The sequence below is a fragment of the Arachis hypogaea genome, chromosome 12 (genome assembly GCF_003086295.3).
Source record: "Arachis hypogaea cultivar Tifrunner chromosome 12, arahy.Tifrunner.gnm2.J5K5, whole genome shotgun sequence".
Taxonomy (NCBI): domain Eukaryota; kingdom Viridiplantae; phylum Streptophyta; class Magnoliopsida; order Fabales; family Fabaceae; genus Arachis; species Arachis hypogaea.
The window spans coordinates 110,191,788-110,208,819 of NC_092047.1; the positions used below are offsets into that span (position 1 = coordinate 110,191,788).

Below are 17,032 nucleotides of genomic sequence, written 5' to 3' on the forward strand. Positions count from 1 at the left end.
AGAGCAAACCCTAAGAAGAGCAGATAAAGCTCCAATTCAAGCCCAAAGAACAGGAATAATGAGAAACATTCCTACAAGGGCTGAAATCAAGGAAAAGAAAAGGGTCTATAGATCAAATCTCAGAGAAACCCTTAATATAATCCTGAATTTGACTGAAGAAAAAAGGGCAATTTTGGGATATTATCCTATTGCCAAAGAACAGCTAACAAAACTGGTTATTTTTCCAGATGCTTCCCCATCTGACACTTATCAGTTTTTCCAGTATGGATTAATTGATACAATTTTAATTTTTAATGATCTAAAAATTATTAGTGAGTTTCCTGCAGGATTCGTTGATGCAGTAAAGAGATTTAAAAATATGATTGACAATGTAAATCCAAGGGATGTATCCCTAAAATTTACAAATAGTCAACCTATTTTTAATGAAGAAGAAGAATGCTTGGTTCCAGCATACCAAGTAATATTCATGTCCGTTTTTTCAGGAAATTTTCAATCAATTGATCAAATTCAAGATTTAACAATTTACAGTCATGAAAGAAGACTAGCCAGCACGCACTACAAGAAAATGGAACATTTGTAACAAAAAATTTGTATCAAATTTAAAATTGTTACAAAAAAATAGTATTTTGTAATAATAATATGTGATTGTTACAAAAGAATAATGTTTTGTAACAACATTACAAGTTGTTGCAAAACATGATAATATTTTGTAACAACCTGTTTTATTTTGTTACAAATTATGTTAGTTTTTGTAACGAGATGGTGTTTTGACCAAAAACACAAGTTGCAAAAGTTCAAAATATTTTGTAACAAATTTTGTTTTTTGTTTCAAAAACTTCAATTATTTTGTAACAAAAAATTAATTTGTCACAAAATTCAATATTGTTCGTAACAAGTTAATTATTTGTCACAAAATATAAATATATTTTATAACAATTTTTTTAAAATGTTAAACACTTTAAGAGTAAAAAAATTTGTGTATATATTTTTTTCAAAATATTTTTATTTTGTAACATCCTGCATTTTTGAAAATCTAAATATAAATAAATTGTGATTTTATTTTATTAAATTTAAATTTTATAATTTTAGAAATTATTTTATTAAAAATAATTAAATAGATTCGAAGATAATTTTATTATAAATCAATTAAGATTCTCAAATAATTTTATTATAATTGAATATTTTGCGTAATTTTAGTAATTGAAAAATAAGAAAGAATTATATAACTTAATTTAAGTAACTTTTATAATAAAAAAATTATAACTTATTATTAATTTAAACTTCTTATTTTATAAACTAATCTATTAAGAGTAATTAAATTAGTTTTATTAATATTTGGAGTTAAATTAATTAATATTCTTGTGCAAATTTTATAATTGGTTATTTGAAATTAAAATTCAATAATAGAAGTATTATACAATTTAATTTAAGAAATTTGTATTATGATTGTATAAAATCTCGGATTTAAAAAAATTATTAATAAATTATTTATGATGTATTATATTTATTTAAGATTATATTTTTAAAGATTTTTATGTAAAAGTTGAGTAAATTTTTATTTATTATTTAGAGTTCTTATAATTAAAAAATAGTAAATATTTTATATGTCTTAATTTTAAATATTCAGATTTTTAACCTTATTTTATAAATAAAGAAAAATTAATTTACTTATATCTAATATTTTTTTAAATTAGCATTTGAGTGAAAATAAATTACAAATTGAATTTGAAAAGTATTTTTAAGATAGAAATTTTATATTTAATTTAATTTTTAATTATTATTTTATCTTTTTAATTATTTCATAAAATTACACTACTAAGCCTACTTTTAATAAAAATACCTAAACTACCCCCACACCACCCTAAACCCTAACACTACACTCATCTCTCTCACACTCACCCTCACCCACGGCACACACACAACTCACCCACACACACAAAGAACAGAAAGAAGAACAAGAAGAAAGGGAAAAGAAAAGAGAGTGCGGGTTGAGAGAGAAGAGGGGAGGGAGCAGCTCGCCGCGTCGTCGCACACCACCGCCGCGCTGCCAAGGCTGTTGCGTTGTCGACGAAGAGGAGAGAGAGAGGTCGAACGCAGGGAGCTTTCCTCGTCGCGTCGCCATTTTGCCGTCGCCCTCACCACGAATCGCTGCCGTCGTGCTCGTGGGCATGAGGGAAGCCATCGCTGCCGGCTTCGTCGGGTCTTTGACGCCAAACCCGTCCTTGCCGCCACCACTGGAAGCATGAACAGAGGAGAGAAGTCGTCGCCGTCAAGCCAGCTGCCACTAGCGTCGTTCATGTCTGCCGCAGTCACCGTCGGAAGCCGCCGTCAGTTAGGGCAGGCAAAGGGGGAAATACAAACAACCAGAAAGAGGAGAAGAACATTGGTGGCTGTTTTCTTAGCCATCGCCGCCGAAGGAAGATCTGCCATGGTTGTCTCCTCTGTCACTACCACGATCGCCGTTCCGATTCCCATTCTCGAAACCGTAACCCTTTTCACACTTGTTCTATTTTAAACTTTGTTTCTTTACTATGTTCCTGTTTTACTCATGGTAGCATATACCTCTAATTTAGTTCAGCCCCTTTGCTTCACCTGTTTCTCTACTGCAATCATCTGGAATACTGGCATTGATGCTATTACGAATCTGGATTCCCTATTTTGCTGCAACCATGGTTACTGCTGTGAGAGCTAATGCAGCTGCTGTCTTGATTATGTTAAAACGTAAGACTACTGCTATCTCGGTTGAACTTGTTGAGTGGTTAGTAGTGGTCTAGCCAGCTGTCTCGCCGTAATTTCGCCTCCGGTTTCTTTTAATTGCAACATCAAGGTAGGGGGTTTAACTTAAACAATTTTAATTTAAGAATGCTTACAAGATTTATTGAATAACTACAAATAGATTTAATAGCTGTGAGTAATTGATTAATTATGTGAATGTTGAATTGTGGCTGAAATTGTGATTAGAATGGTTGAGATTGTGATTTGAAATTGTTGATTTAGTGTTTGATTGATTATGTGGATTGTGAATTGTTTGACAAATAATTGTTGTGAATGCTGAATTTGATGGATTGTATTGGTTGATTACTATTGAGCTGGTTAGTAAATATATTGTAATGGTGGTGGAATTGATTGGTGATTGCTTTGAGATTTGATTTTGAGAGGTACTAAAAGGGTTGAATTTTGAAACACTAAACTACTTGTTGAAAATCTGAGTTTTGAAATGAAATGGCAAATAATTCTCTCTCAGGTTCTCTTCCATCACATATCAGCCTTAAAAACATGGAATAGCTAAACTTGTATGGAAACAAACTTAAAAGTAGCATATCCAATGCTACAAAGCTTAATTACATGGACTTGAAGTTAAATAAATTCAGTGGAGTTATCCCAAATACTATTGGGAATTTAAGAAATCTTCGGCAGCTTGATTTACGATACAATATTTAACCACTCATTCTTCCACTCTTGAATTAATATATCATTCTTCCTTGTGTGATCTTTACAAATCAGAAAATCCATTCCATGTAAAGCTTCCCAAGTCAATTAGAAATATGTTCAATTTGAAACTATTTGATGCTGATGCTTACAGTATTGATGGTGAAATCCCTTTGAAAATTAGAAACTTAACCAATCTGTACACGCTAAGTGTGTACCAGAATGATTTAAGTGGAACCATTCCAACTACAATTAAAGGTTTGCAGTCTCTTCAATATTTGAATCAGTTGATGAGCAAAAACTATTTAGCCATCTTACTAGATTATTTTCAGCCATCAATTTTATTGGTAATGTGTTATGATAAACAAGTTACGTTGAGTAGTTGATTTTTGTATTCGGTTTATTAGAAAATACTTACGATTCTAAGTACTAAAGTATTGAGCGTTAACAGATATACTGCTAGAGCTTGCTAGGAGAGAAAAGAGTGCTGGAATAAAATCAGATGTGGATCTTGATATCTTCATGAATGTATGCTCTTCATTAATTATTTTTTTTCCTTCTCTTTTTCAGAAAGTATTTTCTCCTTTGTTTCTCCAGTACAAAAGCTTCTTACACAAGCTAATAATCTAATCTATTTTCTTTTGTAGTCAATAGTTTTCGGAGGACAAGAAATAGATCTTGTAGTAGAGTACATCATAAAGGTATTCATTAAGTAAATTGTGAAATAGTTTAATATTTGTTGAGTTGATAAAAATGTAAAAATAGAGATTAATAGGCTCTAGCTACTAGTATCCCGTTTCAATACAGCTTACATTATATTGACATTTTTATAAGTCTTCCAAACTCCTAAGTGCTAAGATATTTTTCACAAAGATATTAGGTTTGGACATATGTGGAGACACATTGATGGGCGATGAAATGCTCAAGAGCATCTCAGAGGGACAAAAGAAATGACTTATAACAGGTTTATTATAACATTGACATATAATTTGTCTTATATTTTAGTATGTGCTATGCTAACCAATTGATGTGAGATTTGCAGAAGACTTACTGATTGAAAATATGTTGATAATTTTGTTAATTTAAGTTTGGTTAATTAAAATTGCTATTGCCAATGATGACTTCCTGATTTCTCTTTTTTATTCATTTATTTATTTTGTTAATTGTTATTGTCAATGCAGGAGAGTTATTAATTGAAAATATGCTTCTTAGAATTTGTCATTGGGATTGGTTTATACCCTAACTTGATGTAATATAGTTATAGGTTTAGGGTATTTTTTATTGTTTAGATTTGTAACATGTTTGATTACTTTTCAAGAGAAATTTGTGTATCAGTATTTTGAGTTTAATGAAATATTTCATTTTATAGTAATTAATTTTAGTATATTTCAGTATATTTATATTATGTATGCAATTTGTATTTAAAAAATTGTTACAAAATAATTATTTTATTTTTGTAACTAAAGAAAAAAAAAACGTTACAAAATCAAGTTACATTTTGTAACAAAATTTTATGATAGAAAAAAATAGATTGTCACAAAAAATACCTTGAAGATCAAAATTTGTTACGACTTTTGTAACGACTTCTGATTTTTTGTATCAGAAAAATGTTACAAAATATTACTTTGAATTGTAACAGTTCCATTTTTTGTTACAAAAATTTTTTGTAACGGGATATACTGCAACGGCCCCTTTTTTTGTTACAAAATTCTTTTGTTTCAAAATTTTGATTTTTGTAACAATTTTTTTTTTTGTTACAAATATTGCTTTTTCTTGTAGTGACATTAGCAAGGGTCTTTGAAAGAACTCAAAAAATAACGAAAGAATCTCACACAAGAATTAATTATAAAAGTAGAAATACTCTGCTTGTGTCCAGTAAAAGAAATAAAATTGAAGAAAGAGAAATGAGACTCTTGGTAGAATTTGAATCAGCATTCTACAATTTATCTAGACTTTTAGAAAAGCTCCCTGAAGGGATAAGAAGGAATCTCTGCTATTTGATAAAAGACAAAGAAGACCACAGGTGCCAGCTATGCGCCTCGAAAATATCTGAAGAAAGCAATAATAAAATGAGATCCACCCACATGATAAAAGAGGAGGATAGTGCATCTGAAACATCCCTCAACATTATTGCATAATGACGTAAGCGTTTAGGTCATAAAGCACCAATAATGTAGCTGGTGCAAGATAGTAAACAATGACGTAAGCAATGACGTCATAAGAAGGGTAAGAATGGGAATTGTCCATCAGACCCAACCATTATAAATAGATTGCTTAGGCAATTGTAGAAAGCATCAGAAAACAGAAAACAGAAGGCTAAGAGTACTCATATGCTAGGAGAGCAAGGAGAAAGCTGCCGAGGTGATTCTGTAGTCTGACAAAGAATTCCCTTAGGGAAAAATAGTTTTAAACTCCCCTATGGAGTTAATATCTACAATCTCCCCTCTGGAGATAAAAACACCTTATGTAAAATATACTAAATAAAGGAAGTTTTTCTCTAGAAAGGTACATCTTTGTCTTAGTCTCTTAGTTATGAATTATTTAGAAAGCTTAGAATTAATGGAAGAATCTGATTATTATAGATTAACTGCTTTATTAGATAATGAAAAATAGGCTATTCTAAAAATAGAACTAAATCTCAAATCAAATGAAAATTTTAATAAACAAAGTCTTTTAAAAGAAGTTTTTAATAGAAAAAATATAATATACTATGGAAAAATTCAACTTGAAGCCCCTGTAAAAATAAAATCTGCTAATGGAGAACTTGAAATAGCTTTGATAAATGATGAAGAATTGAGTAAACAGATTGAGAAAATTAAGGATCAACAAAAAAGATCTAAAATTGGATAAATTCATATTAGTACCATACAAGTCTTAATCAAATCTACATATATGAAAGGAATTAATTCACCAATAAGTTTAGCAATCTGTGACAAAAGAATTACTGATGACCCAATAGATCAAATAATTGAAATTGTTCATAGAAATTTGGCAAATGTAAATGTTAAATTTAATGCCCATCTTGGATATGCTATACCTTTATCAACTGAAAATCTTGGAAGATCTATAAGTTTAGCTTATAAATTTCATAGAAAAAGTTTAATGGAACAAGATGATGAACCATTTTCAATTACATATGCAATAAATTATGCTTTAACAAATAGCCATCATAGTATAATATTTAAAAACAGAGAAAGAATTTATGTCGATGAATTATTTCAAAAAATTGTAAAAACAGAAATGCCAAAATATAAAACTATTAAAAACCCAGTTCTATTATTAAAAGAACCATCAAGAAGATCGTTTTCATCAAATTTTCAAATAAGAGAATCTAAAATCAATAGTCCTTTAAGTTTATCTAAATTAAAAATTAAAGAAGAAAACTCTGAAATAAAAGAATTAACAAAAAAGGTCAAAAAATTAAATAAAACCCTAAATATTAAATTATGACAATAGATAAGGAAAAAATATATGTAACTTATCAAGATAAGAAATAAGAGCTCTTTGAAAGAGAGAATCGTTTGAATTATTTGTAATTTTCTGAAATAAATCAAAGAGCATTTAAAGCTCTAAAAATAATCTATAACAAGCTGAAAAAAGAAGTTGAAGAGCTAGAAAAATTAATAGAATCTCTAGAAAATAGTCATGAATCGATGATAGAGTTTGTAGAAATTCTAAAATAAATAATGTTAAACAAAACTATTTTTAGGAATTATAATAAGATTACCTAATTTACGAAGCCTAAAAAGATTGAAAAACCAGAAAATAAAATAAAAAGTAAAAGAGCAAAAAAATTAAAAAATAAAATAGAGGAGTATAAAAAAGAATTAAATAATCTTCAGGATGAAATTGATGATCTTATAATAAAAAAGATAGAAATAAGAATAATTATAAACAAGTTGGAATTAAATTTAGGAAATTTATAAATGCCTGAAAAACCATATTACGGTTTAAAAGAATTAAAGCTGTTGAAAGAAAAGATGGAGAATGAAATTGAAAAATTAGAAAGATATTTAGAAACAAGAGAAAGTGTAGAAATAAAAGAAGTTATTGAGGATTTAAGAAATTATATTAAAGAAAAAGACAAACAGATAAAAGATTTTATATATAATAATCCATGTAAAAAAGAATATTATAATTATGATAGAAATTAGAACAGAATTAAAAAATTATAAATATGAAATCAGAATTATAAATATACATCAAGGACTAGTAATAGATAATCATATAACAAATACAAGAGAAATTATAGAAATGGTTAATACTTCAGATTATGAAGTTGCAAATTATTTTTATCAAAATTCTTTGAATAGAGCACCACCAATTGAATCTATACAAATTATAAACTTATTCGAAGCAAAATATGAAGAATTAGTAGAAATTTCGAAAGAAGAATTAAAAGAAAAGTCGAAATTAAAAAATTGGTATCAGAGTCAAGTTAACGATTAAGGGTAACACTTTCTCTTTAAACAGCACTTTTAGTGATACGTTTTTAAATCAATAACAACCACAAAATAAAAAACGTCTTTACAAAAAGATAAAAATGACAACTTTATCGTAGTAGCCTCCATCTTATTTTATTACTTGAGACTATTTAAAGGAAAATTTTTTGGATGATAAAAGATTTTGAATTTTGAAGTCAAGAAAATAATCAGTTTTGGACCAAGAAAATAATAATTTTAACGGAATTGAAATGTAAAATGAAAGTAAACCAAAAGAAATGTAAAATGAAAATAATAAGTATATTAAAATGTAAAATGAAATTCAAAAGTAAAATCATCAAATCGCTGTTGGCCTATATTTTTGGATTTTCGGCCCGCCTAAATTAACACAAATACATATAAACAAATTCATTTGGGATTGATAGTTAAAACAAATATTTTTTACCGAAAAAAAAATTATAAAAATTTAAATTTAAAAAACTGCAATAATTATTCAAAAAAAATTATAGTTTAAATAAAAAATTTAGGTTACATTTAACATTTTGGATTTAAATTTCAAAATTTATAAATTTTTAAATTAATATCCTCTCATTTAAATTTGAAGTCCATATTTTTTTAACTAAATTTTATTTTTTGACATATCAATAGAAATAATAGTTTTATTAAAAAAAAAGTAATGCTACACATCTAAATCTTTTTATGAATTAATTTCAACCAAACAAACAATAAGACTTAGAATAACAATAGACTTTCGAAATATATCTTGGTTTGCAAATGGGTTAGCTCAGTTCGAACCGTTTGCCACCCTTATTGAATATTCAATTTAACTATTAGAAAGTCTCCTGCTATGGATTAGTCCTAAACTTATCGGGTTAAAAAATAATTTAAAAAATAAAAAAAAAAATTGGGAAGTCTTCGTTAGTTTAGCTTTGGCCACTGATATTTAAAACTTTCTAGAGCAAAATCCGCACGATGCGTGAAGAGATAAATTATTTATACTATATAATATATTCTAATAAGTATTATATTATTTAGAGATTGAGTAGAGAATATATAAATTAATGTTAAATTTGAATTGTTTTATATTAAAAATATTTTGCAAAGTATTTATTTGATAATTGGTATATAATTCTATATAATTATTCAACTAAAATATAATAAAATTAAAATATAATTTTTTATTTTAAAAATATAAATTTATTTATTTTTAAAAAAGGTATAAACCTTTTATATTAGAATTGAAATTACATCTTCATTTGTTGTTTCTATTTTTATATTTGTTTTAGTTGTCATACTTTATCTTTTTATATAGCATCCTTTGAATTGCAAATAATTAAAGAAAACAATTTTAAAAAATAAATGACAATAAAAAATACCAAAAATATAATATATTTGAATATACTTAGTAAGGAGATATGCCAAATTTAAACTTACTTGGGTTTAAAAGAATGAATGAGAATAAAAAATACTAAAAATATAAATAATTTTATAATCATGATATATTTGAATATATTCAATAAAAAAATGTGACAAATTTAAACGTGCTTGAAAGAATTTTTGACTTTTTGCTAATTGGTATGAAAGATTAAAAAATAAAGAGTAGTAGAGTCTTATATAGCATATATAAAGTAGACTAAATAATATAATAATAAAAATAATTTAATATATCCAACAAGAGAATTGAATTTTTTTTCATGAACATTATTATTATTATTCTCTTTTTTTTTTGTCATGCAATTATTTTCTGTTCTTAAAGTCGTGAAATTTTTGCGGATTACTCTAATGTGATAATAAAGATTGAACTCTATATTCATAGAATGACAAAAATCACACCTAAATTCACAAAAAAAAAAACTCAATAAATAAATCACTTTCATTATAGTTTATTTACATTGAGCTAATTATATCATAAAAGGGAACAATTTCAGAAGGATTACTGACTCTAATCAGACAATATCTCCTAAAAAACTATATCAAAGACACGCGTCATAAAATAATACTACCCACGTCACTTTCATCACCTAAAAAAAAAGACCCTTCATCATTATAGCATTTACCCTATTTATTTACTTGGTTTAAAAAAGGTTCATCCTTACCTGCCGTGGTAAATTGGAGCGCTGAGCAGGGAAAGGGAAAGGATAGGAAGAAGATCTATATACTTTAAAATTGAATGAATTAGGAAATTTAGATTGGGCTAGGGTTTGGTTGGATAAGTTGGGTCTTAATGGTCAATGTCCAAAAAAAAAAGTTCATACTTCATACTTTAACTTTGATAAATTCGTACTTCTAAAAAACATGTTTTGCTTATTTAATTTTAAATATATTAATATCAATTATATAAGTAGTCAATAAAAGGTGAATTATAAAAATTTTTTTGTAAAGATAAAGCATATTTTTTATTTCAAATGTTTATAATTTTTTTCAAAAATATTCCTAACTTTAATTTCTTTCAATTTTGTCTCTAACGTTTTTGATTAATTTAATTTTGTCCCTAACATTTTTTATGTGTGTCAAAACTATCAGTGAAAATTTTCAATTTCGTTATTAACGTTTTACATGAAACTAACATCTAGAGGTACTTTTTGACGTAAAACGAAATTAAAGACAAAATTAAATGCAACTAAACGTTAGAAATATTTTTAAAGAAAATCGCAAACATTAGAGATAAAAAAGTATGCTAATTTACCCTTTTGTATAATTATTAAATTCCAATTAATAATTCTCCTATCCTAATTCAATTATTAGATAGGAAAGAAAACATATTTGTACATTTATATAATAACATTTAATTATTTATATTTATATTTTGTGTGTTTATTTATAATTTTAATATTATTTTATTATATTTCAATTGAATTTCGGTTAAAACAATTGAACTAAAATTTTAAATCAATCATCTAATGATCTAAATAATTCAATATTCATGTCGGTTTTTGGAACCTTACTACTTACTAGATACTATGGACATAATTTTTCTTTCTGGCTGTTTATTTTTGGACTTGGCCCTATTTGATTCTTTTGGGTTTTAAAACGTGGCCTAAAACTGAAAGAGAAACCTACGGTTGGGTTTGGTAGGCTCATGTCCAAAAATATAATAATAAAAAAAGAAGACACTTATATAAAAAAAAAAAAAAAGAAGACACAATACAAAAAAAAAAAGACACTAATTAATTTTAGTTGGTCAAATAATTACCATAGTTTTAAATCATACTTTATTTATACGGTAATTTATTAGTTAGTAATAATTTTTTAACAAAACTCAGATCCGTGAAAAAAAAAAAAAAAACACTCATTGAAGACTAAAAAAATAAACAACAGTAGCATACTCGCTCCACGCACACATGCATGAACATAAAATGCATAAGTACTAGTATCCTTTAATTAAGGAGAAAATCTAGGAACCAGCATTTTTGTTGAAATTTGGCCAGCACCTAACCATCAAAAGAAAAATAATTAATCTTATACCATTAGATGTCATCTTATAGCATTAAAAATTTTGATGATAGCTAATTAATGGCTAAACATCACAAATTCTGCTAGCCCCTAATACTCCTCTAATTTTTATATAGGGTAGGAAAAACGATTCCTCTATTTTATATAATCCTCCTTTAAATCAACACCATATATACGTACGTCAAATTAATTATTAGGGAAAAAAACATGTATCAAATTATTATCCAACAGAAAAAATTACTATTTTTTATCATTAAGTATTTGAATGTTGGCAAAATTGATTATAAAAAGAAAACTGTCTCAATACCTACAAAATATTATTTTTGTTTTGAACAAAAATAAATAAAATTAATTAAAGGACAATTTACATTAAGATTTTGTTTTGTCAAACGAAAATAATCTTTTGTAAATATTGAATCCATTTTTTATCATTAATTTTTTGTATAGATAAATATTTTTTTTATCATTAAGACTCGTTCATTATTACACATTGTTGTAAGCATATTTTAATGGTGGTAGTACTAAAAAATAGATAAATGCTAGTATAAAGAACAAACAAAACCTAGTAGCTTAGTTATATACTTCTTATCAACGGGCGATAGGCAATAGCATAATAATATTTACTACGAAACCTTTTAAGATATTTAAAATATCTTAATGTACTAATTAATAGGCACTAAATAATTTATTTTTTACAAATTAAATTATGTAATTATAATTAAATATGAGATTAATTAACATGGCAGATTTTTCAACTCTAAATTAGATATCTTTAATAATTGGTTCAAGTTTTAGAAATAATATATATAAAATATTTTCTACAAATTATATTTGATATAGGGTATTTTAGTAAAAAAAATTAGGCACCAAACATCTCCATATCTCTATAGATTATATATTATTGTATCTAGATTTTCAAAATTAGAATGTACTGTCAAAATAATATACAACACGTGTTGTCATATTTACAAAATAGCTCACTTATTTTCATGTCTATTTGAATATCTATCTAGAAAAATTATTTTATTTAATGATAGCCAGCAGTGTATCTAAATTAAATGATTAAATTATTAAATATAAAGAGGTTAAAAAATTCTAGCTAATATATTAAGAGTTCAATTGTTAATTGTCTAATATGAATACATTAAAAATTTAAATATAATTCTTCAAGCATTTTGTTACTTTTCAAACTTTAGTAACCATTTACTGTTTGAAAAATAATTTGGAGTAGAATTTAGTGAAAGATATTAAGCCTTCTTAGGAAGTTACTTTCTTTAGTTAGAGAAAACAGTAAAAAGGAAAACCTTGGAAATATATAGTGTAAACTTTCTACATTACGAATAATTAATAAGCCATTAATTCATGAGGGGACCAGTTCAACAGAAAATATACCATTATAATAATAGTAGTAATTTTCAGATGAACTAATCTAACTCCTAGGCTTTGGTCAGATATAACCCTCTTCAACTAGTCATGATGATTTGAAAAGATATAACTGCTAACAACTTTTAACACTAAGAAGTACTAACACAAAAGTGCACAACATTAATATGCATAAGACAAAGTCTTAGTACAACATTATATTACTTAAGGACAAGAGAGTAACACATTCAAAACCCTAATATATTAATCACTTTTATTTTTTCCTCTAGTAGGGAGAGACACCTACATTTGCCGGTGAGAAAAACCCATCTTTCATAAGCACGTCCTCAGCTTCCTACACTCACAAACACAGATTTTGAAGTTAAAAACCCTAGAAATAAGAGAAGACTCCTTTGCATATATTTGTCTATCCTTTTTTATTTTATATACTTAAATTTAATAAAAAAAAATTTGATTATAATAAATGTTTGCATAACATACATTACAATAATTTGTCATATTTCGTCACATTTTAAAACCGTGATTATAACTAAAAAAAACTGTCATTATAAATCAGTAGTCACTATTTTCGCTTCTATGTCACGATTTTTCTCAACCTCGCACACCTGATGGTCATGCTGAAGGATGGCGGTGTTGGGCCAACCAAGAACTTCGATGACTACATCAAAGGAGTGCTAGGAGGATTTTTTGAAAAAATAAAAATAAAAATATTTTTTTTGAAAAAGAAGGGGTATATATCCATACATATACTAACATACAGTATCTAGGGCTCTCAAAGTACCTGGCGAACATTAGCTTTCTTCACGGGTTGATGATCAGGCATAAGTCCGAAATGAATGTGTGGAAAATGGGCCCACTGAAACAAAGGAAAAAATATGGACCCCACACATAAATAAATTAGAAAAATCTTTTTGAAAAAAAAAATAAGGAACAAAGTGATGTATTTAGAGATATGTCATATATGTGTTTAATTAATTTAAAAAAAATAAAAAATTTAAGTCGCAAGCATTGGGAATAATCTAAAATGGGAAAAAAAGTCCCCTAAGAGAGTAAGATTTAAGATTCTCCTTGGATCTCACATTCTTTGCAGCAGCACTGAAGGCTTCTCTATGACTTATATCAGGATTCCCAGCCTTGATACGTTGGATCTCATCCCTAAAATTCAAATGATGTGTCAAGAATCAAGATCATGCAATTTGAATAATAATTTCATGCATATATTTAATTAGCAACATAAATAAGAAAAAGATTCATAACAATAACCAGTATTTAATATAGGATTTTTCTAATAAATATTCTTTGCTAAAGATAAAAAAGAAAAAACTTTTTATTAAAAAAATAATTAATACATTTATTCCATGAGACTTTATAATGTTATCAAATTGTATTTTTATAATTTAAAATTTATAACTGAGTCTTTAATAAAAAAGTTCAACTAATAAGTTCTTACTAATTGTTTTTTTATTAAAAAATAATACACATTTTTTAAGTTTTTGTTTTTATGTTTGATGTAAGATAAACTGTAGAAAATTTTAATAGTAAACATTTTATAATTATTGTATTTTTTTAAAAAATAAAAATTTATAAAAACTTAATTAAAATATTTAAAAAATATAGATGTAACTACAAATCTTTAAATTCTAAATTTAGGAAAATTATATATACCAACAAAATAATGGTAACAAATCATTAATTTATAATTAGTAGTAACTAATAATAATAACATGAAATGAATTAAACTTACTTGATGAAGCGGTTGTAGGCAGATGGAACTCTCTGTCTCTTCTCTGGAGCTGGACAATGGAAACACACAATGGACAACATTGCCACAGGCAAACAGACACCAACATTAAAAATCACATTGCTCACCCTTTTTGGCCCTAAAATAAAATACCTTCTCTCTCTCTCTCTCTTTTGATCTTTCTATATCATTACCTCATCATTATTATAGTATAGTATCTCTCTTAACAATCACACTCTCTCTATGGATTCAGCACTATATTTCCGGGGGGAGAATTCTGTCTCACTCAATGTATTCATCAAAGGAGACATACATTTAAAAGTAAAAAAAAAAAAAAATTAAAAGACCACAAATTTTTTTCATTAAGTTTATACAAGCTTTGATTCCTTTAATAATTAGGTTTTGATAAAGTAAATTACTAGTTAATATTTTAATTTTCAATACTTTAAATGCACTAAAAAATGAATTTCATTTTAAAATGTTAAAAATATCCTTAACAAAACCCTAATTAATTCCAGTACCTTCAAGGGGTAAAAAAAAGGAAAAAAAGGTATTACTTTCATAAGCCCTTTAGGATTTCAATTTCATTGTGAAAAGTGAGAGATATATAAAAAGTAGGCTAAGTTTGAAAAATTTTGGAAGTCCAATGTTTAAACAATCAAATCAAATCAAATTGAAACACAAAAGTGTGCTTTTTCTGGTGGTAACTTTAAACATTATGCACAAGAAAAGAAGGGAAAAAGAGAGAGTAAGAGAGAGAAAGAAAGAAAAAATGAATAATCATGAGAAAAATGTGGTTGTGCTAGGTACGTAAAAATTATTGATCTTTCTTTAGGCAATTGTATGTAGTAATGCATAGAAACCTTTGAATAACTTTTTGAGATTGACAAGTGAGTATTTGATAGAGAAAAACAACTTTTGTTTTCTCACTTTATTGGTCAAATAATAGCAACACTAATATTATAGGGCCACTATAGCTATATCACTGATCTGAGCTTAAAAAAGTGTTTTTTTTTTTTTCTTTTCTTTTCTTTGCCTTTTTTTTATATTTGGTGGTATCATCAGAAGAATCTCTGATCACACCGCACACTCCTCAGGAATTAAGAAAAAAAATTGAAATTAAAAAATTGGGATTATAAATGTAGGTGAATTATTATTATTATTATTAATTTTTTTTAAAAAAGGGAGAGAATGAAAGAGAAAATTCTCACGTCTAGCAGCAGGTGGAGTAGGCTTTGGAGTTTCTTGATCTATTGATCCTCCTCTAATGTTGCTCATCATCAAATCATTTGGGTTTGGAAGCTGATGATGATTCATCATCATGTTTGATGATGGTGCATTTCGAATCTCCTCCTGAAAAATTAAATTAAACTATGTTATCATCATGCATATATACATAAATAAGAGAACTGAACTTGACATACAGAAAATTAAAGCAGAACAAAATAATAGCAACAAATTCTAAAAATGAAAGCCCTAAAAAGTTTTTTGGTTGCGAATTGTATTTTTTAATCCGACAGGTAAGGACTAATCTATTATAAATTAAGAATTTTTTGCGAGTCAATGAGTTGTTGCATGCATAAAGTGAAATTCGAGTTTCGATAATGAGTCAAGTAACCCAAATTGATTTGATTTAAAAGCCCTAGAGAGGTAGGTAGGTGTAATATATAAAAAAATGATTACCAAAAGGTTTTGAGGAGTGAAGAAAGAGTGAGGAAGGTGAAGCTGATTGGAAGAAGGAAGAAGAAGGCCACGCATGTTGACACTGAGAAGGTTGGTGCAATGGCCACATCTCACAGTGACAGTTTTGAACAAACTGGTGCAAGGAACACTCACCTAAACAAAAAGGAAGGGTGAATTGAAGCTGAAAAAGAAAAGGGATTATATTATTATGGTGATGGTGGTGATGATGATAATACATACAGCGAGGACAGTGTCACAGAAGTTACAATGGACATAACAAAGCTGGTCGGTGTTAGAAGAGAGTTGTTGTTGCTGGTCCGGTGAAAAGGAACTTGTGGATGAAGCGGACATAATGTTAATTATTTTGATTCTTCTTTCTTGCTTTCTTTCCTTTCTATTTTCTTTCTCTGATTTGATTGATGGGATTGACTGATCAGTGATGAGTGAGTGAGTGAGTGAGTGAGGAGAAAAGAGGGAGATGAGACAGATAAACTTCCTATGGATCTGATCCTCTCTCTATCTTCATGAATGATGATGATTCTTCACTACTTATTATTACTGTTAAGAGAGATGCCACTTAAGTAATAAAGGATAGAATGTACCTACAAAAAGTGCTTCTTTACTCTCCATTTTTGCTCTTCACTCTTGTGTCTATTTGCTTTTTCTTCTAACTCCAAATTATTACTATTCAAACCTCATCTTATACCTTAATAATATGGATTCACACCACTCAATTATATTATAGAAAACCGAGAGGTTTGATATAAAAAAATTAACCAAAAATATTAAATTTGTCTTATTTAATATTTATTAATTATTTTTAAAATTAATAAATATTAAATAAAATAAATTTTAATTTTTTTTAATATTATCGTATAAAAATATATGATGGACTGATAGA

General features: G+C 27.1%; 1 protein-coding gene across 1 annotated transcript; it reads right to left on the reverse strand.

Annotated features, from left to right (window-relative positions):
- Positions 1-12,846: 12,846 nt before the first annotated feature.
- Positions 12,847-16,655, reverse strand: LOC112728211 (axial regulator YABBY 1). The gene is made up of 7 exons (XM_025778252.3): positions 16,372-16,655; positions 16,132-16,284; positions 15,660-15,801; positions 14,452-14,500; positions 13,787-13,862; positions 13,489-13,563; positions 12,847-13,041 (listed from the first exon to the last, which is right to left on the reverse strand). The coding sequence occupies exons 1-7, from the start codon at positions 16,480-16,482 to the stop codon at positions 12,973-12,975; spliced, it is 675 nt and encodes a 224-aa protein (XP_025634037.1). The 5' UTR covers positions 16,483-16,655; the 3' UTR covers positions 12,847-12,972.
- Positions 16,656-17,032: the final 377 nt, after the last annotated feature.

Bases quoted from the DNA above. Each gene is read 5' to 3' on its own strand.
- LOC112728211 (XM_025778252.3), bottom strand. From the start codon at position 16,482: ATGTCCGCTTCATCCACAAGTTCCTTTTCACCGGACCAGCAACAACAA. The intron at 15,802-16,131 runs GTAATCATTTTT...TTAATTTTTCAG, and splicing joins TCACTCCTCAAAACCTTTTG to GAGGAGATTCGAAATGCACC. The intron at 13,564-13,786 runs GTGAGATCCAAG...CCTTTGTTTCAG, and splicing joins TCAGTGCTGCTGCAAAGAAT to TGGGCCCATTTTCCACACAT.